Source organism: Anguilla rostrata, chromosome 1 (genome assembly GCF_018555375.3).
Source record: "Anguilla rostrata isolate EN2019 chromosome 1, ASM1855537v3, whole genome shotgun sequence".
Lineage (NCBI taxonomy): Eukaryota > Metazoa > Chordata > Actinopteri > Anguilliformes > Anguillidae > Anguilla > Anguilla rostrata.
This window is the reverse complement of record NC_057933.1, coordinates 40826369-40852232: the sequence shown is the minus strand read 5'-3', so window position 1 is coordinate 40852232 and position 25864 is coordinate 40826369. Positions and strand designations below refer to the sequence as shown.

The 25864-nt window shown below is 41.3% G+C and overlaps 1 protein-coding gene across 7 annotated transcripts in view; it reads right to left on the bottom strand.

The window, feature by feature from the left end:
- Positions 1-25864, bottom strand: part of eml1 (EMAP like 1) — a 94136-nt gene that overhangs the window by 49517 nt on the left and 18755 nt on the right. For 4 of the 7 annotated variants that reach the window (XM_064337195.1, XM_064337149.1, XM_064337160.1 and 1 more), the window contains exons 2-3: positions 5771-5953; positions 126-255 (exon numbers count right to left, since the gene is read on the bottom strand). In XM_064337195.1, coding sequence (XP_064193265.1) covers positions 126-255; positions 5771-5953 — 313 coding nt within the window. Of the gene's footprint in view, positions 1-125; positions 256-5770; positions 5954-8110; positions 8134-18363; positions 18873-25864 lie in introns of those variants that run through there. The other 3 variants (XM_064337177.1, XM_064337185.1, XM_064337201.1) reach the window with 3 other exon arrangements.

Below are 25864 nucleotides of genomic sequence, written 5' to 3'. Positions count from 1 at the left end.
CATTTATCATATAGCACATCGGCCTAACGTTACTCTTACTGAGTGATTCCCCCTCAGGTTGTGACTTAGTCTCATATTACAATTTGTCATTTACTCTTCCTGTGTAGTTACTCTCTTGCCCTTACCTCTTGGTTGCTGGTGTTGTGTTGTCCTTCCTGGTGCTGGAAGGGGAGGGCAGTGTCCCACTTTTCTTTGGTAAGACTGTGCCATTGTTGACCGTGGACCTCAGGGGCAAGGTTGGCATCATGGGTCTGGCTGTAGGAGAGAGATACCAAGGAAGCATGAGAATGAAGCCTTTCCAATAGGTCGCTTTAAGTGATCTTGCTTGGATAAGGGTGCACCATTGATGAAGGTTGCACCTTTCGGCCTATCTGGGGAGCATGAGGTTTTAATTCAATGTCAATAGAAAGACAACTAAAATGAAAAATACAATTGTTTTGTAAGCTGAGGTTGTTGAAAAAGCACATACTGTACAGTATTCAGTACTACACATAGATCTTATGCTCTTGCACACTCCTACATGTATACTATCTTACTATTATAAGCACAATGTGAGTGTCCATTTGGGCAGTCATGCTTGGTATCTACATCTGCTAATATATTATCCAGCATGGTTTCATATGAAATAAGCAGACTTAAATCAATTTCATATTGTATGTTCCAGTGGTATACGTAAGTGCCACCAGGGTTCTCTGGTTTAACAAGTAGCTGTGCAATCACACCTCAATGTAATTCTGTAAGAATTATAGAGCAGCACCCCTAACTGATTGAACATTAAGCTGGAACCTGATCAATAAGACAGCATCCAGGCTACTTGGTTCAGAGTGACCTGAATGGTGACACACATGAGCAGAAAGAAAGCCTCCACAGCAGCAGCAACTGTTTCCTCTTAGGAAGTTTGGGTCACAAATACAAGACCAGCCGAGAAAGCAAACTTGATTCAGTCAACCCAAGAAGTGCAGCCGCAGAAGCAATACTGTACTGCACATGCCTCTGTTATGAAGGCAAATCATTGGTTCAGCCAATTGAAACTAATGGAAAATAAGATTGGGATGTCCGGTGTACCATCCTGCCAAGTTACACCTTGGCGGGGCGGCATGCCCCATACCTATAGGGGACAGAGAGTTTGGCACTTTTCAGCCCTTAGAAACATTCATTTCTGTACCGTCTGACCCAATTTTAAAAGACAGAATTCACAAACAACTTCACACGTCCACTTGAAACAATTTAGGACACATTGGGTAGCATTGCTTTGGAATACAGCATGTTTAATTCGTCTGAGCTAAGATAACCAATAGTGTTGCATGTAACTTGCCGCAATTTTGATATCAATACTTTTAATGGCAGGCCTAGATTTGAATGAATGACTTATAAACAGTGCTTTGTATGTGTGAGTAACTTGACATTTTTGTATGTTGAAAACATGTTTTTCATCGCATAAAATAAAACTTCTCCAATGGCATTTTGATATACAATATTCCTTTGTGAAATTTGTCCCTCAGAGGTCACTGTGAAAATCTGTTTAATTTGTTAGACAAGTTTTTGCATTTCTTTGTTGCTGTATACATTGCATTGAGTATCATATATAGAAATAGCTACAGCCAAGATCTGCCTGACTGTTATATAAGCAAAGATGACATTGGCCAATGTTGAGACAAGACTGATACACAAATAAATTGTGCTGTGAAAGTGCCAGACAGTGCACCAATCATAGTGTTTCAGGGACAAAGCATTGACTTTCCAAAGGCAAGTTTAGTGAATCAAATGGAAAAGTTTTAACCATTGATAAAGCACTTGTCTGGCTTGTCAAAGTTTGTGATTTAAGTGGATTTCAAATGTTTCAAATCCTGTTACAATGAATGATTATTCAATCATTTTTGCCTTCAGCCTGGACAGTAAAGCCGATTTCCAATGACCTCCTGGGCTTCGCCTCCTCAGCCCTTCCACCATCTCCAGTTTCTATCGTGAAGCACCCCCTCAGGCACACCAAACAGCGGAAGTGTCTGAGTGGTGAAGGAACATGTGTGGTCTTTCCCGGTGCTACTGGAACTGGATTCAATTAATGTCTCGTTTATCTGACACCAAAATAATGTCTTCTCCTTTCCTCTGTACTAACAGTTATACCTAGAAGGACACAGTGGATGAGGAACTATAGCCTCTTTGCACCAGTACTGTGGCTCTATACGGATTGCTTGGTAGACACATTGCTTGTGTGTATGTTAGGTCCCTTAAACCACTAGGTATGAAGTGGTTTAGAGTCAAAGAGAAATGGCAAGTTAAAGTGAATGCAATTTATTATACACTATGTTTAGTAACACCAGTATACAATGGTGCACTGCAAAATTTCACCATTGCATATAGCTGTTATTGCTTTTATTGCAGAATTCAAACTCTCTGTTTCCCTCAGACAACTATTGCACCTTATCAGCTATGAAACTACTTTCAAATCCAACACAATCTCCTGCCTGAAACCATCTGTGCTATCCCACCAATGCACTTATCTGACAAACAGTCACGACTCACTAGGTCGATAACCAAAATTGAATGGCAAAAAATCACTCTTCAGTCAGAACATCCCTATTTGGAACTCCCTCCCAGGGATATCCATTAGAACATCCACATCTATAAATACTTTTTAACATCTGTTAAAATACTCACACCTGTCCAACCAAACATGTAACCACTAGTTTCAACCTATCAATCCTTGTTACATAGATGTATATGAATATAGTGTATGTATATACATACATTTTTTCTTCCTCTTCATCTTCTTATCTATATTGATGTTTTTTCTCAAATGTACTCTTCTTCACTCTTGTCTTCTTTTTTTATCATAATTTTGTTGCCATTTCTCTTTCCTTTTCCTCTTTAACCTCCCTGTCACTAAACTCACTTTTTCCCCTTTCCTCACTCTGCAGGCAGGTACCCACTGAAAATCAGATTGTCTGAGCTGGGCCTGCGACTATACTGTATTTGTTCTTTTAAGCATTGTTCTTATTCCTGTGAAATAATCAAATCAAAATGTGAGTAATGAAATGGCTTCATGCGAATGGCACACAGGAGGTCGTATTGATGAGTCTTCGCAAACCATCTTACTTTTCCCCTTATAGATCTGATGATAAAAGCAAAACCCAAAATCAAAGAAAGACGCAATCACGACAAAATTGCAGTAACAACCACTGCTTGCCTTCTCTGTAAGCCTATCAAACCACATTAACCATTTGTAGCATAGTTGACTGCTGACTCAGAGGTAATGTGCATTACCTACTCTTCCCTTTTGAATGGTGTTCCAAGATTTTTATTCAGCACCCACTGTACCACAGCATCTATGGCACCAACTTGTTCCCCATGACATCGGCTTTTCAACAACACCAAACATAATTACACTGTATATGGAAAACCCAAGGTTGCATAATGCTCAGTAGGTTTGGGAGCATTCCACTGAGGCAGCATAATGATTGCAACAGTGCTATTGTGACAATAGCATTGTCTCTTTATCAAACCTTACTGACTCCCTGTCAGCACTGTAAACACATTTTGTTCTCCTTTGGGGGTCTGATAAGGGGCACACTTCTGTCAACCACCCTACATTATACATACTCCGTATTCAGGACGGGTGGTCACATGGCCTAATATACCCAAGCCTCAGTCAATGCAATAATGGATTCACTGCTCTATGTTCCTATAACTACAGAAGAAAACTACACATCCTGCATCACAACATCCCTGGTAATTAGTCCCTCTGTGTTCTTTTAAAATGTAATACATCAAAATGCACTGCCTCTGCACCTGCAGCCTGCTTATTAGCTCACCTGCAAGGAGAAAAAAATATCTTCATTTCCCTTTCCCATGAGAAATGGGTATTAAATATTTATCACTGTGGAATTTGATTTGATTTTCACTGTTTGCTTTGCTAGGTTTCAATCTTGACTGTGTGCACAGCTGTACTGGCAGAAGGGAGGTCCAACTGTGGGGGCACTGAGGAGGTGGTGCGGGGGTACCTGTTGTGTGTTTGATGCTGTTTGGACCCTGTATGTAATGATGGCATGGCCCCTTACACAAAAATACACACACATGTCACTGCAGCCTGGAGATTCATAGCAGCAGCTAAGCTGACAGAGAGGATTAGCAGAAAGAGCAAAAACAAAAACCAGGGCCAGACTTCAGCATCTATGTGCGGTGTGAGGCATCCTTACACCAGCGCTAACACATCAAATGATTTTGAGTGCAAGAAAGAACTGTTATCGCCATGACTTTAGATAATTGAGAGACATTTTTCATTTAATCAAATTACAGGCTTTTATTAGGCTGTAGTACATTAAAGCAGTCTTATTTAAATGATTTGCTAATGACAACTGCTAGACTCCCGTAGGCTAGTGTTGCGTTGATTAATGGGTCATAAATCTAACCCAATGCTGTAGTTACTGTACTGCAATAATATATTTAGTGGTGACATAGAAATGTGTTATATGACAGCAACATATTGAAAAATTTATGAGAGAAAACTATACTTAATTGAATGCATGCTATGCTTGATTGTAGACACACATTTTCAATCTTTATCCTTTGTAGGAAAGTCGTAGTGGAACCAACAAATTACAATGCATTGTTATGTTGTCACTGATTACAAAATGCTGATGTAGTTACTATATAGGTCTATACAATTTTAGACATCAAGCCCAGCTCACTTCACGATAGCTGCCTAACAGTAGCAGCAGTCTATTGTGACTCCTTAACATATAGCTTTATGGTTAAATAAGACAATACTTTTAAATATATATAATTTTATATTTAATACACACACCATACATGCTGTATTCATTTCATGAAATATTTCCATATGTGAAAGTTTATGCAGGCATGCATGGGGGAAAGAGAAGCATGCAGAGCTTATGGTCCAATGATCTTTTGATGCTATAAAGCAGCAGTCAGTCCTTTCAGGTGAACCATAGGCTAGCACTAAGCTTTATTTCATGAAAGCTAATATCGATAGCTGGTGTAGGGAAATGAGCGGCATAGCTGGACCAAGGAAGCTGGTGGATCAGACAAGCAGCAACATTCTGGATGAGCTGCAAAGACCTAATGGCAGAGACAGGGAGACAAGCAAGTAGGGAGCTACAGTAGTCCAGAAATAGCAATGGCCAACACCTGGACTGTGTAGGTAGTAAGGAAGGGACAGATTCTCTGGATATTGTACAGGAAGAATCTGCATGCCAGAGATACTGTTTTGCTGTTCTGAGTAGGACAGTTTGTGTAGTATCACTGTGAAATTCCTAGCAGCTGAAGAGGTTGACACTGCAGTGCCCTCTGACTGACCATGAGCCCAAGCTAAAAACTTAAGGAGATCACGTCGTCTTTGTCAAGTTGCGTAGTGTTCTGTCTTTCTGAAGTGATCAGAGCAGGTAAGGTTGACTTCCCTCTCTAAAATCTGAATCCCCTCTAAAACATTTTTTTGTTGACAGTTACCTCCATATAGTTGTAATTTATTCAATTACAGTTGTTTTAGTTGGCCAGTTGATTTTGATTTTTTTTATATCATGATTTTACTATTTTAATTCTTATATAATCACACTTTTCATTCAAATTATAGATGGTGCATTTCCTGTCTGTTCTTTCTAAAACATTCCAAGATGCAAATGGAAAAAAAGAAAACAAATTGTTTTTAATGATTATTATTCTTTTTCTTATTATTACTGCTAGCACTACTACTAATAGTTATACTAGTAATTATTATTGTTATTATTATTATGGGAGGTGGGGTGAGGGCTACCTTTGGTTGGTCCCCTCCTGGTGCCCAGTGCCTGCTGCTCCTCTGAGACATTCAGCCTCCGCACCACGTCAGCCAGTGCAGACTTCAGCAGCTGGATCTCGTCCTCCTGCATCTGCACTCGCTGCTCCAGAGACGCAATCCGGTCCACCACCTCCATGCTGCTGGCCGCGGATGCGCTGTCATCTGCCCAGGGAGCAGGGGGAGAGAACGGGGGTCACACACCAGCCCACAGAGAGAGGGGGTGAGACACAGAGGTTGCACAACTGATCACCATGCCCCCTAGGATCGTGGAATGAAGGCAAGAACAAGGCATCCTGATGAAAGCTGCCACAATGAGAGTCTAAGGCAGATGGACCCAAATGCACCGTAAAAAATGCAGGCAACTCAGACTTTACTGGTAGAAAGCGTCAACAAAACAACAAACAGGAATGGCATGCGACAAACATGAAAATGATAAACTAAAGAGCATACAGGAAAAAAACACATAAGACTTGTGAACTAAAGTACAATACAAGTGACTGGCAAACAGTATTAGAGAAAACACAATGACCAACCAGAGACTGATGATGAAAAAGCAACTTAAATACACAGCAAGACAGGTGATAACAATAACCTAATTAACAGACACGTACAAAACAAGATAAATAATACAATTATGAGGACTAATTACGGGAAACCACAAGACGGGTGCTTATTAACTGTCGCACCCTCAACCCACTGGTGTGGGTGCAACACTTAATAAGGACAGCCAATCAGAGCGCCATGTGGGATGGACAACAAGCAATGTCTAAACGACAAATCAGAGAGCAGCAGAGCCCAGCTGTGAGGTTCGCTCTCTCAGGTCTCAGAGGAGAATTGCCTGACTGCCTTTTAAGCCTTTCAGGTCACAGGTTAGCTGGCTGAACCAGTCAAACCTGCGACAGTTGCCTCAGAGTTCTGTTTTATTCAGCAAAACTAATGGAAAGCAGAATACTGCAAGAACATCACCATGAATAATGCAGCAACAGAATGCTGTGGTTTATGCTTTTGGAGTATCATCTCTGTTACTTTCTATACATAGTGTCACACACCGGTGCAGTGAGCATCAGAGAAGCACAGTTTCTGCAAGGTTGTGGAACTATGTGAAATGCACTAAAGGGTTAATATTATGTATGCATAAGCTGTCCCAGCATGTGAAAATTCCTGCTGGCCTCATATACAGTAACTCATGGACCAATCAAATGATTATTAACCTCTCTTTATTTGCCCAAATTAATCAATGAAGGTACAGTATCCAACAAGGTGACTGGTCACTAATCCATTAATTCACTCCATGTGCTTTTTTGTTTAATTGCTACATTCCCATCAACCAGTTGGCTATGGATGTATCAGTCAAGGGTACTGACCGTTGCAGGAGCCAGGGGACTTGAGGTCTTCTACATACAATGTGCTTATATTACTTGAAAAACAAATTAATGTAAGTAATATTTTTAAATTTTTACAAAGTGTTGTGAAAGTGTTACATGGAAAGGAAAAAACAAGTAATGTGTTTGGAACATATAGTGTTAAAAATCACTGTTCAATTAAATTTTATTTGTATATCACTTTTTACAGAGAACTGTCACAAAGACGCTTTACAGAGTAGCACAGCAAGAGACAGATCAAAAAGAGCTAACAGTGCAAACACCAGGCCTGAACCCCCAAATAGAAAAAAACTCCCCAATGGGAAGAAATCTCGAGAGGAACTCGGCAATTGAGGGGGAGCCCATCCTCCACTGGCCAGCCTGGTGTAAAGTAGCAGACAGAAATTAAAATTGTTGTGCTCAAACATCTTGCTCAGAGAGTTGGACAAAGCCAGTTGTACTCATTAATCTGGGACTATTATTGAATGTGTCAATTTCTGTAGTTATAATGAATTCCCTCAAGTATTAAACAAGGGAACTGCTGTAAACAACACTGTTCACAGGCCCATCTGTAGCCATGGACTCAGAGGTTTCAGCTCAAACAAAGAACCACTGATTTTTAATGTATTTATATATTTGAATCTGGCTCCTGAGGCAGAACTCACACTGCATGTTCTTTTTTTTGTATTTTATCACAAACCATCTTTGTCTCTCACCCCTCCCTGCTCACTCCCTGTCACAGACACTCTTCCTTCTTTCCTTCTCATTCTGTTCACTCCCTTGATTACTGTCTCTTATACATTGTGAGTCTCCTGGAATATTACATGATTTCTCTATAAGGACCTGTGGTCTTCAGGACTGTGATAAATGCTGATGAGCCAGTTCTCAAGTCAATCCTTCTGTTTACCATCCCCTTCCTCTTCATTCACAGCTGAAAACCATGTTCTGAAATATGCACCTGCAGTCTTCACGCTTTATCAGCCTCCAACGTGACCATAGACTGCCCATCCAGCTCCTCCCTTGTCAACTGCTGGGATACACACCTTATCTCACAATCCCCTTCCCCCATCCCGGATGTTCCTCCAATTTGGGTCAGCCCTTCTGTCACCTCTGAGTTACAGCTGAGTGCAGCTGCCCCAGTCCCGAGCTGCTCAGAGGGGAGGAGCTACGAGTGCGCAGAAGGCTTCCAGACTCCATGCGAGAGTGCTGCTCTATTAGCATTCCGCAGCCGTGCTGCCTCATTAATAACAAATATCCTTTGTTTTTCTGCTGCTGCTCGCTGACTCATTCTACCGTATTCTTCCTGATTGGAAGTCAGAGGAGGTGAGCTGGGGACAGAGCAAGGCTTGGGACAATGTCACTATATCTGCAAGCCCACAGTTTTAAATGAATTAATCTATCATCTGCTGTGGTGACAGTACCAGTGTATGAGGTTCTCTTTTCAATATGGACAATATAGCTAGCACAAAATCCAGCAGTCAGACTTTTAGAATTGATTTAAAGATTTTACTGACATCATTTTAAGGTATCAAACCTCTGAATTACTGATTAAACTCTAAAAAAACAATGAAGGATTTATTTTATGCTTTCTATGACCTGTGTTAAAACAACAGATCTTGATTCTTTTGTTTAGGTCTCTAAATTACTGAGTGTTTTGGCTAAGATATTTGGACTGCTAAGACACTAAACCACATTTTATTAATTAATTTATTTTTTACTCCCCCAAATTATTTAATTTATGTTATTATGTCTAGTCTTTTTTACTGTAGGCCATTTTATGTCATTTTTTTTTACTACATCCCTTCATATTCCAATGTTGGAAAGTGATTTTAACACTGTGCTTGAATGTTTAAGTAAGTTTTCCAACATGCAGTTATCAGATGAGCTTTCCCAGAAAAAAAGTGTACATGGTGCTCACAGAATCTGACCTTCACTCCGTACATCCAGAGAGCTCAGGGGGCTGGCTGAGTTGTCACAGGACATTGCTGCACATGCTCCAGGCACAAAGCATTTGCACAAAATGTCTCTCGGACACGCTCTCTCAGCATGTTCTTGTTCTACAATTGGGAATTGTGTGCAGACTGGCCTTGGTGAACAGAATGGAACTGTCTGGGATCCGTTTGTCCTTCCACTAAGGAGGTATAAAGACGAGCTGGCTTCCCTCTCCCTCTCTTCCTCTCTCCCCAGTGAATTATCATGGTCAGAGATCACAGGGGTCATGTTTGGTGAGAACTTTAACCAAGGGCATGTTGAAATGGAATGTGGAGAATTAAAAGGTTGTGGCTCAATTCCTGTTCTCCTGGGGAGAATCAGACAGCAATGAGTTAAATAGAAAAAAATCTTATTTAATCCTAGCTGTCACAGTGCTGTGGTGCAGCCTGAAAGAAGCTTATTAGCTAATGAAGAAGCAGATTACAGGCATGTTTATAAAAGGGCAGACTGTTTTGTTCAATAGGGCTTAGGGTCTATGAATAGAGGGGAGTAGCTGTAGTTAGGATGGTAAGTTGCTGTCTGACATGCCACAGCACAGGGAAGGTCGTGCATCTCTACCTCAGAACCATACACTTCACACCCTACCCCTGCCATACTACCTTATATTAACCCCTAATAACCCAAACCATAGCCCTGATCTAATAGCCCTATACAATACTTTTGCCCTAACAACCCTACACCATACCCCTGCCTGAATAACCCAAACCATATCCCTGCCCTAATATCCCTACACCATACCCCTGCCCAAATAGCCCAAATCATACCCCTACCCTTATAACCCTAAACCATACCCCTGCCCTTATAACCCTAAACCATACCCTACCCTTATAATCCTAAACCATACTCCTGTCCTAATAACCCTAGACCATACCCCTGCCCTAATAGAACAAACCATAACCCCGCCCTAATAAACCTACACCATACCCCTGCCCTGATAACCTCAAATCATACTCCTGCCCTTATAACCCAAAACCATACTCCTGTCCTAATAACACTACACCATACACCTGCCATAATAGCCCAAACCATAGGCCTGGTTTCTTGTTGCCCTGCATAGCCCTTGGAGAGACCACCCTAACACACCCTCCCACTTTTAGCCACACTCTACCAACATACACAGCGGTATGGGATCAAAGGGAAAATACCATTCTTCAGCACAGTTACTCCCTGCCCACCAACAGGCACACATGAACAGGATTATCCTAGACTGTGAATCACTCTCAGGTGCTGGTTATCTAACTGCTTGGAGGTTCAGGGACTGGATTCAATTTAGTTGCAGGTGTTCACCATTATTTACACCATAACCAGTACACAGTTAGGCATAACAGCAGTGAAAGAAGGTGGTGGGCGGATCTATGTTATAGCATCCATTCTTGAGGAGAGGGTGGCAGAAGGCATGTGTGTTATTGCATGCATGATGTGAAGGTTGGGTATTGTGATATGACATGACTTCAGGAAGTGATAAACATGACATTGCTTCCTCCTTCTACTGAACATTTATTCCAAGAATTCAGCTCTACCCAGGAAAAGCAGTGTAGAGTAGTGGTGAGATTTAATCTAGTCCCTAAAGAACAACTAAATACATGACTGGAAACTGAACACTGAAAATACACTAAGTGCCATTGCTTCAAGAAAGAAGGCTTGCTAAGACCAAATAATGGAAGGACAGATTATACAAATGCGCACACAAATCAGTCCTACTGATGCTTTTAATTATGCATGGAATAGCAGTTTGACTTGGACAGTATTGCTCACGCTTAAAGACGCTTTTTTGACAGAGAGAGAACGAGCAGAACACTCCACACCAGAAACATACAACCCAGTCAAAATACTGTACACTGCAGCCACACTAGAAATACAGACAAAACAGTTTCAAGCTTCCATGATTCAGCACAGAAGTTAGAGGAGGCATCCAATAGAATCACACACAAACACACAGGCATGCAGGCACACACACACACTCACACACACACAAACACAAATATATGCACATATTCTCTGCCATCCTTCTACATGCAGGGAGACAAAACAGCCCCAGCTGAAGCTGAGGCAGATAGTGAAGATAGCAGAACGATGACATTACCGACCGCTCCCGCAGAACAGGCCCAGAGCTTATGGAAAAGATGGCTTCAGAGCTGTCGGATGCTAAACACAGCTGGTGCCCTGACACAAGCGCAACACAGCACTTAGTCACCACTTCTTTTACTGATTGGGCTTTTTCAGAAGTGGGACAGTGCCATAACTCATGGAGCTTCAGTACACAATGCACAGTTCTGTTTCCCAAGCTTTGCGTGGTTTTTCCCCTTGAAGCAGGCTATTGTCGCAAACAACAAGCCAATTGTAGGACAGCAAGAACAGCAGTTTTTGTATCGTCTGATGAATGAGGTGTGATTCATCAACATAAATACTGGATTTATATAAAAACAATAAGAAAATATAGCAATTAGAAAATCCAGCAGCAATTAAGAGGGCCAAACACAAAGAAGTAAGTATATATTTTGTGAGCACTCTCACAAAACAGTTTACACATATGTTTATAACTGTATTTGAAAATAGTGATAAAATTTACATATTATAGGTCCGTAAGGCAATTTTATTTGTGGGAGGATACAGGGTTACAGCCTGTCCAATTTAGCATTTTAAACCATCTAGAATAGCAGCAACTAATGGCCAACCTGCATGTTTATAGGTTCTAGACAAGCAGGGTAGGGCCCTCTACAGTTATGCCAAATTACAAAGAAAAGTGATAAATCAGTACAAAGATTACAACCATTTTTGAAGAAGTAGAAGGAGAGTAATAATAAATATCACTGAAAGCAGAAATGATTTTGGCAAGCATGACACCCCAATAGGCAAAAGCAAAAAGAAGATTTTATAAGTACATTAAACATGTTTATGGGTTAAATTACATGGTGTGTTTAATAGTTTGTGAAATTATTTTTAAAAAGGATGAAGTATGCATGGGCTTTGGTTGATCTCTATCCCGGTTTTTTGGATATTCCCAATTAAGGTAAGCAATTCAATTAATCACAGAGGAGAGCATGTTCTAAATGCACTTTTGGTGTTTCAAAAAGCATAATATAAAAGATATCATGTAAAACAGGATAAGAGAATGTCTTCCTCTCTCGGCATGTAAGATTGTATCAGTATATGTCTGAATGTTTTCTTCTGCAATGTAGTCAGTCCAGTCAGTTCTCTGACAATCCTTCCCCCCTGGCATTTACATTTGCTTTGATTGGCCTCCCTGTCCTGGCGAAAATATTTTTGACCATAACCAGAGTCACCGACAGGGGCAGGGCAGGTTGGGGAGCCATTCCAGTTAAATGGTGTCTCTGTATGGAAATCACTGCCAGCTCGGTCTCCTGGAACAGGATAAAATAACCTTTGTTTTGAGTTTATTTTATGGGACTTGTTATGTCAAAGATCAGGGAGTGAGACAAGGGCACAGTAAATCTATCCATCGCACAATCAATCCAAGCACACAATCAATCCATTTTTGTTTCGTTTGGTCGAGAATGGGCTAAATAAGATTGGTTGAAGGTTGCTTTGTCTGATCTTATTTTATCATTCAGGAAATTTAGAACACTGTATTGGACACCTGATGCCCTGAGGAGTCATTGAACAGCAGGTTTATCTAGATCCTCCACTATAGCCGCGTTTCCACCGCAGGAACTATACCCCGGAACTAGGAACCTTTTGAGGAACTCAGTGCGTTTCCACCGCAGGAACTAGGGTCTAAATTTAGTTCTGGGGGCTTTGTTTTACCCCCCAAAACGTTCCTGCTCGGGGGGTAGTACTTTCCGAAAGTACAGGAACCTTTTGGGTGGAGCTTGCAGCGCTGAACATTTCTGGTCGAGTACTCGTAGCGTTTGTGTTGTATTTATTTTCCGCCATTACCCGCCATGTTTGAAAATATGCAGCGGCAAACCAATTTATTTTCATAATAACTTCAAATCAAACTTGTATGTTATGCGGCGCAGTAGCCTACTTTTGGTTATAGCCTATCAACGTCTTGGAATTATAACGTGTGCTCTTCTGTTCTTTTCTTGCTTTAGTATTCGTTTTATAAAATGCTAAGCATTCGTGCTGGGACAGCATATTACGTAGGCTACCAAAACATTCAAACGGATTAATTCGGTTGCTGAATATTTTCTTCCGGATTTTCTTTGTTAGCCCGTTGTAATTGACTCAAAACGTTTGATACAGTTATGTGAGGTATGCGGTAGTTCTGCATAATTAACATTGGTGATACAGTACAAGCAAACTGGAAATCACCTTCCGCACTTTTTATCCGGGTAAAATAACAGGTTAATTCTAGTAATCTTCCCTTTAGCTTTTTCAGACTGCCGTAATTTTACTCAATTTTACTGCCATTTTTCAATTCCACGAAAAGACCAGGAAGACTATGGACTCATGTATGGTGCATGGTTCGCATCTGGAGGGCACACTTCGCTGCTCAGCTAGCAGTAACTTCGAAGGAAAGCAAACGGTGACTGTACCACTACTAATTTACATTTTCACGCAAGTCCGAGTTTTCGTTCTATTCTTGTCATTTTGCGATTAGCCTATATGGAATTGACGACGAGAAAGTAATAAAACAGCTAATTGTTTACAACGTGTGCATGTTTTCTGCTGTTAATGAATGTGTTTGAGAGGATATATGAAAATCAATAAATACAAAAGTAACCATATATAGTCATTGTTGGTAACCCGTTGTATATAAGTGGAATAAACCCCTCCGGGCTGTCCCGGTTATTAGAAAATAATGTAGGCTACTTCGGTGGTAGTATGGGGTTACAGAAGAAATCATATGACAGATGGACCGACGACAACGTCAGTGGGCTAATTTGCCTAATCTTCGCGGTACTTTAGACCCCGGTGGAAACACAGACAACCATTGGCTGAAGGAACCTTTTAGTTCCTGGTAAAGTAGTTCCTGGGACTGAAAGTTCCGGGTAATTTCGGTGGAAACGCGGCTTATGATTCTTTAAGTGATGTGTGAAATACCGCAACAACATCCTAAATGCAAGTCTTTCTTCCTGACTGTGTAATCAATTGTAGCACACGTTGCATTGCCTGTTGAGGAAAATATGCAGTCAGTCTTGTATGACATCATACCCAACCAATACATTTAAATCTGGGAGGGATTTCCTGTTCACACTATGTCTGTCAGCTCTGATTGGCTATCTGGTGAAGTGATAAGGATCCCAACACAGGAGTCTCCTCTTCTGCTCTTTTCTCTGCTCTCCATCCCACCTCCTTGTGATAATCGGAACAGAGTCTTGGGCCTTGTCAGTCATGGAAAAGGAGCTCCCATGAAGACTAATGGGTCTTGATTAAGTAACATCTGCAACTCCTGTATGTGATTTCCCAGAAAAGACAGACTTCACTGCTGCTCACCTGCTTCTAAACAGAGTTTCCAAAACTCACTGTGAGATTTTGTAAATAAGCTCCATGACATATTACCAAAATATCACAAGTTCAATAGAGGCTTGGACAGTCAAAATATCTTTCATATTCTTCAGAAAGCTTTATGTTTATTATAAGAAATACTTGACAATTACCTTTCTATTATAACTGATGCCTTAAAACGATCATACAACGCCCCAGTAAAAAGAGGCCTGTTGTGCTGTAAGAAGATCAATATTGAATTTATTCAAAATGCTCACTTGAAGCAACGGAAAGCCTTAGATCACAGAGTAGTAAGTTTTGTGGTAGATTTAGCTATACTTAAGTTACAATGAATGGATTATCATATTTAAATATTGGCATTCTTACATATTCTGTTCCCATCTGTATGATGTCATTATTGCAGAAGTAGTCACATGTGAACTTAAAGTTCTTAAGTAGATATATTTTATGTATCTATGGATGTGTCAAATTATTATGTAAAATTTATATTATAAATACTGCATTATAAAATACTTGGATGCACGATTTGTGATTATAGTTTTTTTTAACTCATTATAAATTTAATTTTGAAAACGGCTGTAGAACAAGTACATCATGATTATTTATTTTAAAATAATGTATTGCTGTTGTAGTAATATTGTATAGATGCCTCCACAACACATTTAATAAATCCTTATATTTCTCATAATTGCCCCCATCAGGTAATTTTTCAGATCTTGATAAAACCTGACAAAACAGCATGCACCAATACACAACTTCAAATGATGCGTTCAGCCCCCACTCCACCTACCCAGCACTAGAGTTTAAAAATCAGGGATTAAAATACAAGTACAAACGCCATTTTATGCACTTGTGCCTCTCCAAAACATCAAACTGCGCTTCTGACATGTTTATTGCATTAGCTTTTGCATTAGCACCAGAAAAATAGGGCCTTAATCTCTTCAGGCTAAGCAAAAGGAGACTAAGAGGGATTTGATTTAGGTTTTTCATTTTAAAAGGGATTACAGAAAATATTTGGAGCTAGGTTGTGTCAGTAGAACAAAGGAAATTAACTTGATAGAAATTGCTTAAAGTAAATTTCATATATGAATGAGTGTTTTTACAGATGGCAAGTTGTCAATGTGTGGCCCAGCTTGCCGGGTCACATAGGCTGGGACCCTTGAGATTCAAGACTAGCGTTGACCGAAATAATACATACTCTCTAGAGACTAGGCAAAATAATGAAGAAAAATGCCAGACGCCTGTAAAGGAACGAGGGGAACTGAATGCTCTCTGATGTTTCAACACACTTTAAAACACTGTTTCATGAAAACAGCATGTATTTCCTAGTCTTTGTTAAGAGTATTAGACAGCATGGTCCATTTAGCAAGAGGTGGACTGCAAAATAATGAAAATGAAATTGAGGGTCCTCCACCCTGCCCCTTAAGCCAGAGATGGATAAAAGTAGGCCTGTAGCAAATGCTCTTACTGCCTGGATTTCTGTAACATTTTCTCATGCCTCTTCACCGTGTAATCAAACATCTGCTGCTCCTTGGCGTTCTCTCCTTCTGGTTTGTTTCTCTCCCTCTGGCCTGATAGACAGTACTGAGATGGAGGTGTGGGGCTCACAGAGGTGAGTTTGCAACCAAGTTGAGCCCTCCAAATGGGTAGGAAACTACCTCTCTAGCAATGCTAAGGGCCAAAAGTAGTTGGTGCTGCTGACAATGAGCAATATAGTAATTCAGCAATTTACATGCCCACGAGCATTATTTATCAACAGTATTTTGTGGAGTTAGGAGTTCTTGTTCCTATTGTTCCTATATGTCTTTTGTTTCAGGATGAGGCTGCTTTCCCAGCTCAGGGACATGGTTCTCTTCTCAGACAAGGCTGTTTCGCAGCACAAGAAGCATTCTAGAACAAATTACATCATCTTTATGTCCGCCAGCTTCACCAAATGAACTCTGAGTTTATACAGTAATGCTCACCTAATTAATCACAAAGCTGGAACACCACAGTAAACTGCCTCTGAATCCAAAAACACAGATTTACCAAGGGGTTTCTGGAGAAATGTGTTCAGCATCTGAATCTGCTCTGAGTTATAGCAGCATGTCTAATTTCATCTTCTTACTTGAACAACAGGAACATGACAGTCAGAGGGATTATGTAATATATAAAACATTCCCTGATTGGCTGGGTGACCCCCAACCCTCCCTAGTCTATATGGAATGAGAATGGTAGTTAAGGGTTGGTACTGTAAGCATGAGGAAATAAATATATAAAAGATTCAAAAGTAAGTTTGTGAATTAAGCTCATGCCAAGCAAATATAACACAAACAAAAAGGAACAGTTCTTCTTGACAAACAAGTCTTGCATTAATTAGGTTGTCAGGGTTAATGTAATATATAAAATGCTTGCAAAATTAATTTAATATATAAATCTATTAAACACTGCCATAGTTATTGTTGATGAAATATTTAAATCTTATTCTTAACTTGAAAAAAATAATAGCTTGAAAAAGTAACATGCCTGAATAAGCATAAACATTGTTATTAAAGGTTAGAAATCCATAATTATCTGCATGGCTAATTCTTTAGATGAGTAGAATTTGTATCAAAATGTAATTATGAATCCATATCATCAGAGGATTTGTATGTGGCAGATCTATAATGAAAGTCAAACACTTGCTTAAACAAAGCGGACTATTACAGGTGTGACTGCATGCCTGCCAGCACCCGTTTTACAACAGTGTCCCGCCAACATGTCTCGATCTTAAAATTCTCACACACAAGACATGTCACTTTGGCTGTTTACAGTATCTCCAAGGTGATAAATCTGACAAAGTGCCATCCATGATAGCCTGTTAGCCAAAACACTATCTACGTCAGAACTCAGATGTTTGATCAGATGTAGGGATGTTTCCCACTTCTCTTTCATCAGTTTGTGAGCACACAGGGAGTGTTCCTTTGTGAGGAAGACTCACAGGTCATCACCAAATTCAGCAGCATGCATCCCAATTTAGAATAAACTCCTGAACGAATGTCATGACCTATCTATCCGGCCAGCCCTATTTGTACCTAATCCTCCTGGACTGGATTTGTGCTGTTAGTGACAAGCTAAAAAATGACAAATCTGGACAAATCTAGAGTCATGGAAATTCTGCATTATTCCCTCCAATGGATGCATCTTCTACCAGCTAGGTTTCATTTTTTATGAAATGGTGAGAGCAGGGAAATGAGAAATCAGGGAAAGTTTCTGTTGCCATATTTTCTCCAACTCACAAGCTACAACACTGTTTATATTCTCCACTAGTTAAACAGGAAAGGTACAAAGAAAGCGAACACTCCTGTTAAAAGCTGGTAGGTATTCCCATTTACCTCAGTGATTTATTTTTCTGAACAGCAATGGATGTTCAGATAAATCTGTCAGAAATTAAGTGAGAGAGAACAGGAATAATAGGAATGAGAACCATGTCATCTCTAATGATGGACAACTGAAAACAACAGAGCACTTTTAATTAAAAGGCTGAAAGTACGAAATGACCTGAGCCTTTACTTCACTGTCAAAAACACAGTTTTCAGTGTCTCTGTCCCCTCCCAGCCCTAAATATGGCATTCTACATCAGCTATGTAGAATGCCATATTTAGGTTAGGTACCCCAATCAAAATCATCATTTCACTTTCTTTTTCTTCAGCAATCAGATGTCAGGAAAGCTGTACTACAAGGCTCAAACTGCTCTGTTCAGTAAGGACAGCTGTAACAGCCACACCAAAATACCACAGACTCATTACCAGCCAAGTCGAAGCAAAACAAATTAAAGGTCTGATTTACCGTTACAAAACTGCAGCAGTGAGGAGGTGTCATACAGGCTGCTGTAGCTGGAAAACCCGTCCTCCATTCTGGACCTCAATGCTCCCCTGATCCCTCCTTCCCTCACTCTTCCGACTCTCTGCTACTTTCACTTGCTCGCCAAAGCAGCTCCTCCATTCAACATCCACTTTTCTTGGGTCGTCCTGCCAGTGTCAGTTACCATGGCAACCCGTTCACTCTGATTCTGTCATGTGAACACGGCCCCTTCTTTCTGAATGAACCGTCAACAGAGGCAACAGAGAAAGAAAGGGAATTTCTGAAGAGAAAAGATGGGATTTTCTGGGGTGTTTTTCTTCTCTCTGCTGGTCTCGTCTTTGATCCTTCCCTTGTCTTCTTTTCGGCAGCTGTGCCGTGTTAAACCACGTCCCGATCTCTACAACGAAAACAGCTTTGGGAGGCTTGAGCTGTAAGAAGAGGGCTGGGCCAGCGACTGTGTGTGTGTGTGTGTGAGTATAATGCCTCACACACTAAGGAGCCACCAAACAGCCCTCTCCGGTTCCGGCTTGACAGTAAAATTTCAACCAATAACAAGACAGGGGGTGGAGGCTGTTTCAAAATACAACCCCTCCCCACTGCTACAAAACAGAAAGGAGCACATTCCAGAAAGCTTTTAACTTAAGGAGAAAAAAATGAGAAAAGGGCAGGAGCAATCCAAGCGGAAACAGTACTGAGACCAGAGGAGGGTGGGAGAGGAGGAGAAATCTAGAGCAGCCCTTAGCTGAGTAATAGCCTCCATTTACAATGTTGTTTGTAGCCTAAGAATGCTGAGGAGAATGAACCACGGCAGTCCATCAAAAGCAGAGGAATGACCGAATCTTTATTTAGATCTGATTCTATTTCTTAATTCTATCTTTCCACAGAGCTGGGAGACCTCAGCACACAAGTATTACTGCTGCCATTTACATCCAAAATTCAAAAAGTGAATGTAAGAAAGACAGAAAGAGAAGGAAATAAAAGGCAGATACCACTGAGGGAAGAGGCATATGAAAGAAATTCAAGCGGATGTGTTCAAGCAGAAGGCAGGGAAGAATGAGCTGAGAGGAGACTGACAGATCTTATGAGAAGGATGGGAGATGGGAAAGATAATGAGGGGACTCTTATTGCAAAACAGTCCCCAGCTCTGAGCTAGCGAGAAATCCCAGTGATCCTTCCTCCCCATCAACGGCCAGCCCACAGAACTGGCAGCTCACCAGGGGAGAGAGGGGATTTGGGACTTTTTGTCTTCCAAATAACAAAACAAGTGACATCATATCTCTCCCCTCATTTCATTCCAGCCCACCATACAAGCCAGCTAAATCAATGCTCCAGTAGAGTTATTACATGGAGTCTTATCTGTCTCTAGGCAGATCAAGTCTGAGATTTACTCATCATAGAAGAGGATAAAGCAATGAATGTAGTATAAAAGGCAGTATCTTCATTTTGGGTGTTGAGCCACAGAATATACAGCACAGTGCATGAGTATTTGGACAGTGACACAATTTCTGTACTCAGCGCATTGGATACCACTGGTAAGCCTCCAGAACAGAATATCCAGTTCAGAGTTTGATGAAAAATTAAAAAAAAAAAAATGTTTTAATTTAAGTACATTAAAAACAGTACAGTTCTGAAACGAAGCCTTACGGACTGATGAGATGAGTATTAACCTGTGCCAAAGTGATAAAAAGAGGAAAGTGTGGATAAAGACGACTCATGATCCAAAGCACCCCCCTCATCTGTGAAACATGGTGGTGGTAGTTTTATGGCTGGGGCACATATGGCTGCCACTAGAACTGGCTAACGTGCCTTCATTGATGATGTGACTGCTGATGGCAGCAACAGAATGAATTCTGAAGTGTACAGAAACATCTTGTCCTCTCTGAACAGCGCTTTACCTTTCAGCAGGACAATGACCCTAATCATACAGCTAAAACAATCAAATGGAATGTTTTTGACTGGCCAAGTCAATTATCCATCATGAATTAAAATGAACATGCATTTCACTTGCAGAAGACAAGAATGAAGGCAAAACCCCCCAGAAACAATAAATACCCTGAAATGAAAGCTGACAGTCTGCACTTTAACCTCATATTATTTAATTTCAAATCAAATGTGCTGGGGTACAGAGCCAAAGCAACAAATATTGTGTCACTGCAAATATTTACACACTGCACTGTACATACAAAAACTACATTTTGTTTTTTGCACTGCACAGGATGTACTAACTACAGAATTGCAAGACATTATGCGATGTGATACAGTAGTATAATATTATTTGGTTTGCTTCCTACCCTGATGGTCACTCCATTTAGATTGTATGGGGGGATGCAGTTTAGAGTCCCCATAGCATCTCCACAGGTGTACCTCAGGGTTCAGTTCTTGGTCCTCTCCACTTCTCGCTCTATATCAAGTCCCTTATTCAGTCATCTCCTTCCATGATCTGTATTATCACTTCTATCCAGTTGGCAAACATTTTCTCTTATTCCCTTCTCTGCTACATTCCTGTTAGCCTGCATCTCAGCTGGATGGCAGACATCCTTCTGAATCTCAATATGACAACTTGGCTAAAATAGAGATGTTGAACGTCCCAGCCAAGTCCCCTCAACCTTTTGCTTCTCCTGGACAGCACTACAGTGTCAACCTCTTTACCTTCCAGGCACCTGTGTCCCCCCTCCATCCCCCTGGTGTGTCTGCATTTCCTGATCACATCTGCTGTCTGTTCTCCCCGCCACCCCTTCTTCTCTAGAATGGAATAAGCTTTCCATGATAGTCAATATAGCAAAGACCCTTTTCAATATAGACTGAAAACCCACCTTGGGACCATAGCTCCCCTGACTTTCATTAGCTATCTTCTTTCTTTCTTCATGAATTTCCTTTTGTAGTAGAGTGATAGGTATAGCTATGAAAAGATAGGCTTAGCTGTGTAGAGTGTAGTGGTATTTACTTTTTGTTCACAATACAAATTGGTTTGTTAAGCTAAGTTTAAATATGTTGATTATAAATGGGCCTTTTGTGTCTTCTTGGTGATGTTGCACTTTCATATTCCTGAGAGTAACACTGATATTCTCCACTTATATTAAACTGCTCTGGATAAAAGCATTTGTTAAGTGGATCTAAAGGAAAAGGAATCATCTCCTGACTGCCATCCAGTGACCCACAACAGAGAGTGGGATTTGGAGTAATCAGTGGCGAACAGGCCCACAGTTTGGCAGCAGAAAGAAAACCTGTCTGGCATGAGTCCAACACAAAAGCCATTGTGATTCCCTGGTGACCACAGCCTCACATCTGAAGAATAGCAAGTTGACGTAGCATTCAGCCAGGAACATCACCATGAGTTGGGATTAGGGGCGGCCAAAAGCAAAGCTGTGACTAGTTGTAATATTGCTGGTTTTTCTTGTGTCAGGGAAGCGGTGGTTACACAGACCATGATAAGCCCTGGTCAAAACGTTTACCCATTCAAAATTTATGCTCAACCAATCAGGATGCAAAAGAGCAGAATTCCAAATCTGTGACAGTCATATTGGCTTCGACAAATTTAATGGCGGTTTCACCCTGTTTTGCAGTGGTTCTCAAACTCGGTCCTGGGGAGCCCTGTGTACGCTGGTTTTTCTTACTGCTAATCTCTAACTCAATTAAGGTTTTGAACACATGTTATGATGCAGGTTTGGCTTGTATCGTTTGCTTTGTCTACAAATTTTTCATTACCTACCAAGCGGTTAGTCTTAACAACCAGGTGTCCACACTTTCACCAGTAACCCTATCAATTCACCTGACTTTAATTAGATCTGTTAAATCTTTTTTACTTCTATTCATGTAATCATTTGCCATATAGCACAATAAGCATAATGTAAATATGGGTCTTTTATTTTTAATGGCATGCATAGCTATTTCTGACACAATGTGGCTTAAGACGGTAAACAATCCCTCACAACACAAAAGTGTAATTAAGAAGAATGAACAGCTTATTAAAATTCTGGGATTGCAACTGGGTTTGGAACAAAAAACCAGCATACACAGGGGTCTCCATGACCCAGTTTGAGAACCACTGCTCTGGGGCCTCTAGCGATTGAATATTGTTTTTGATTATGTCTACTTTACACATCCATAGAATAAATTTAGTAACATATGACAATAATCATTGATACATTAAAAAGGGGGTAAAGAAGTAGACTAACAAATGAAATTAATAAAGGGAAAAGTTAAACAAATAATAGCCAATGCTGGTCAAACATAAACAGTAAAAATCCTAAGGATTACAAAAAACATGAGAGATTGAGCGACCAATTCAGTCCATTAGGTTCCACACTGTTAAGGATGTGCAGAGCCATTTCTTAATGATGTCAGCACCCATGGATGACACAGTAAAGTCCTGCAGCCTACAGCCAGCGTAGTGTAACTAAATCACATTCTAGTGCATACTCCAAGCTTTGATGTGGTGCTCGCTAACTTATAGCCAGTGCTGCGGTTGATCAGTAGGGAAAACTAACATCCCGCGCTGCTGCTAATCAGTGGGGAGAACGTGTAACTTTATCTTTTCAAGTGTCAGCTACTTAGGAGGCAGAACAATTTTCTTGGACATGTCATAAGGAGGGACATGGTTGCCACTGACCCAGCTAAAGTGGAGGCAGTTAAGAACTGGCCTGCCCCCTTGTCACAATAAAGACGTTTACGGCTTTATGGGGTTAGTGTCTTGTTACCGGCGCTTCTTAAAAAAAGCTTTTCTAGCATTGCCGCCCCTCTACACGCCCTCATGGAGAAGTCCTGCTGGTTTAAGTGGTTGCCTAAGGGCCAGCAATCCTTCGCCATCCTCCTTGCCATCGGGATAACAGCCCCTGTTCTTACCATAGTGGACATGACCAAGTCCTTCATTCTGAACACGGACACAAGCAACATGGGAATCAGAGGAGTCATGTGGCGACTCAACAAGCGGAAAAAGTAATTGCATATTTTAGCCGGGTGCTCAGCGAACTGGTGCAATTACTGAATACGGGTGAGAGCTGTTCTCAGGACTGCACTGGCAGGAGTGCAGCACTTCATGGCATATCACCAGGAGCAAGAGTTCGGACGGATCACTCGGCGCTGCAGTAGCTATTGCTAGGAGACAGATAGCCCATTGGATAGAGCTGCTGCTGAACTTTCAGTTCTCGCTTGTGCAGCACACCGGTGACAAACACGGGAATTTTGATAGCCTGTCATGTCACCATTGCGCCTGCAGCTCCTGCCAGCACTGTGACAGAACAGAGGAAAAGGAGGAGGAGAGGATGAGAGAACAAGACGCCAGCCCAGCCCCCATCTCAAAGGCTCTGCTGCAGCAGCCGCAGCAAGAGGACCCAAAAGTAGGTCCCGCCCTCCAGTGGGCAGAGGCCTGTGTGTGCCTGTTTGTCTGCCTTCTCCACAGGAGTGACATCATCAGTGAGCCAGTGGGATTGTTTGATGCTGCACTAGGGACTGTTGTGTCAGAGGTGGAGAGACTCCGCGGTGGACACGAACCGCTGTAGCTCATGGTGCCTCTGAGTCTCCAGCCCACAGCCCTGCAGCTGGTCCACGGCCCACCCAGTGTTACTCACTTCCGGTTAAACAAGATCTTGGACCGGCTTCAGCAGCAGATCTACTGAGGCAATGGACATTGTGGCAGTGGATGTCCTGGGCCCCATTCTATTCACTGACAGTGGGAATCGCTACATGTTAGTTGCCAATGGATTACTTCAGACAGTGGCAGGAGGCATACATGATTCCTTCACAGAAAGGATCCATGGTGGCACAGTGCCTGATTGCAGGAATGTTCTCCCCAGTTTTGTGTGCCTGAGGAGCTGCACAGTGAGCAGAAGGGTCAGTCAGCTAAGTTAGATAGTGATTGGGGAGGCTCCTGCACCGTCCTCCAGCACATCTCTGATGTGGTGTACCGGGTCCACCTCCAGCTCCCCCGGTGGCAGGAGGTCCTGAATGTGGTTTTCCTTGCCCCTACCAAAGTGCTCTGGTCACTGTTCAGCAGCCTGTAGCCCCTAGCTTTAGTCAGCTGCTGGTACTCCACAGTCACAGCTTATGACCAGCAGTACCCAGCTTGGGTCATCAGCCCGAACCTCCCAGTTTCAGTCAACATCCGACCCTCCGTGTTCACCAAGTTGGAGCGGACTTCGGGGGGGGGGGGGGGGAAGCAATGTAGCGGAGGCTGGCAAGGTTAGCTAATATTAATATTAAATAAGCCATTGATGTTAACAGGAGCACAATGCCTAAAGGTAACTCAACCCTGAAGTCAGCATGCCTTTTATGGGATTGCTTGTGTGTTTTCTTATTCTAATCATACACACAAGCAATCCCATAAAAGGCATGCTGACTTCAGGGTTGAGTGCAAATATAAGCAAAAATATATCTGCACCTCATTATATAAATTTTGGTTGTACCAAAGAACTGAAAGAAAGAAAAGATAAGAAAAAAAAGGTAAGAAAAAAAAGATGAATGCCAAAACATTTGTGGAAATGTTCTTACACACATTTTATGATGAAATCTGATCATACGCATGTTTCATGAAAGAGACCTATTGACTAAATACACATTACCAACAGCACAAGAGAATACTGAAGTGCCACACAGCAATTTCTGGAATGTCACACAGGTTTGACTGGCTGTCATGTCTGACTTTTGACACGTTCAGTGTAACATAGGCTCTCATATTCTGAGCAGAAGGCAAGATTCCTCATGACTCCATTACTCATTATCATTGCATGGTCTGGGGAAGGCAAATTCATTGTGAGTATTATACATCCTGTGCTCATAACTAGCAGGCAAGCCATGTTTGTTGTATGGGTGCCTATTAACAACCAAGCAACCAACTTCTGTGAGAACTGCCTGTTTTACTGCTCCTCTCTGTAAAGGATATATACTTGTTTGTCCTGCATAATCTATTAATGAAAATCTATTGAAAGACCATGTAGAGTGTTTGTGACTTTGTTTTGCCACTAGGCTTAGCAGTGTGTAAAATAATGCCACAACGAATAAATGTTCTCTCCCTCTCAACCTTCGCTAATGTGTGGTGAGCTTTCTGGCACAAAATGGCTGCTGTGCATCACCCAGGTGGGTGCTACATATTGGTGGTGGGTGAGGTGAGTTCCCCTTCACTGTAAAGCACTTTGAGCATTCAGAAAAAGTGCTATTTAAATGTAAGGATATAATGTAAGGATATAATGAAGGGCTATTTGTGCATAAGCCAGAATCACTATAGTTTTAAGCTTTAATCTTACTGTTTTTTTCACTGGTGTCCTATCCACAGAAAAGACTCTCTCACAGCATCCTTTGACAGCTCTGGGACTCTACCATCAGCTACAATGTGAAATCTTTCCTCAGAATTAAAATAGAATGTAATCCTGACACTGTAAAAAGGTATTAAAGGAGTACCATGGTGGTTGAACGTGACACTTCCCAGTTGTCTTCAGGTAACAACAAAACAAATGTGCATAATTTTTTTATTCTTCAGTCATTTCAATGTACT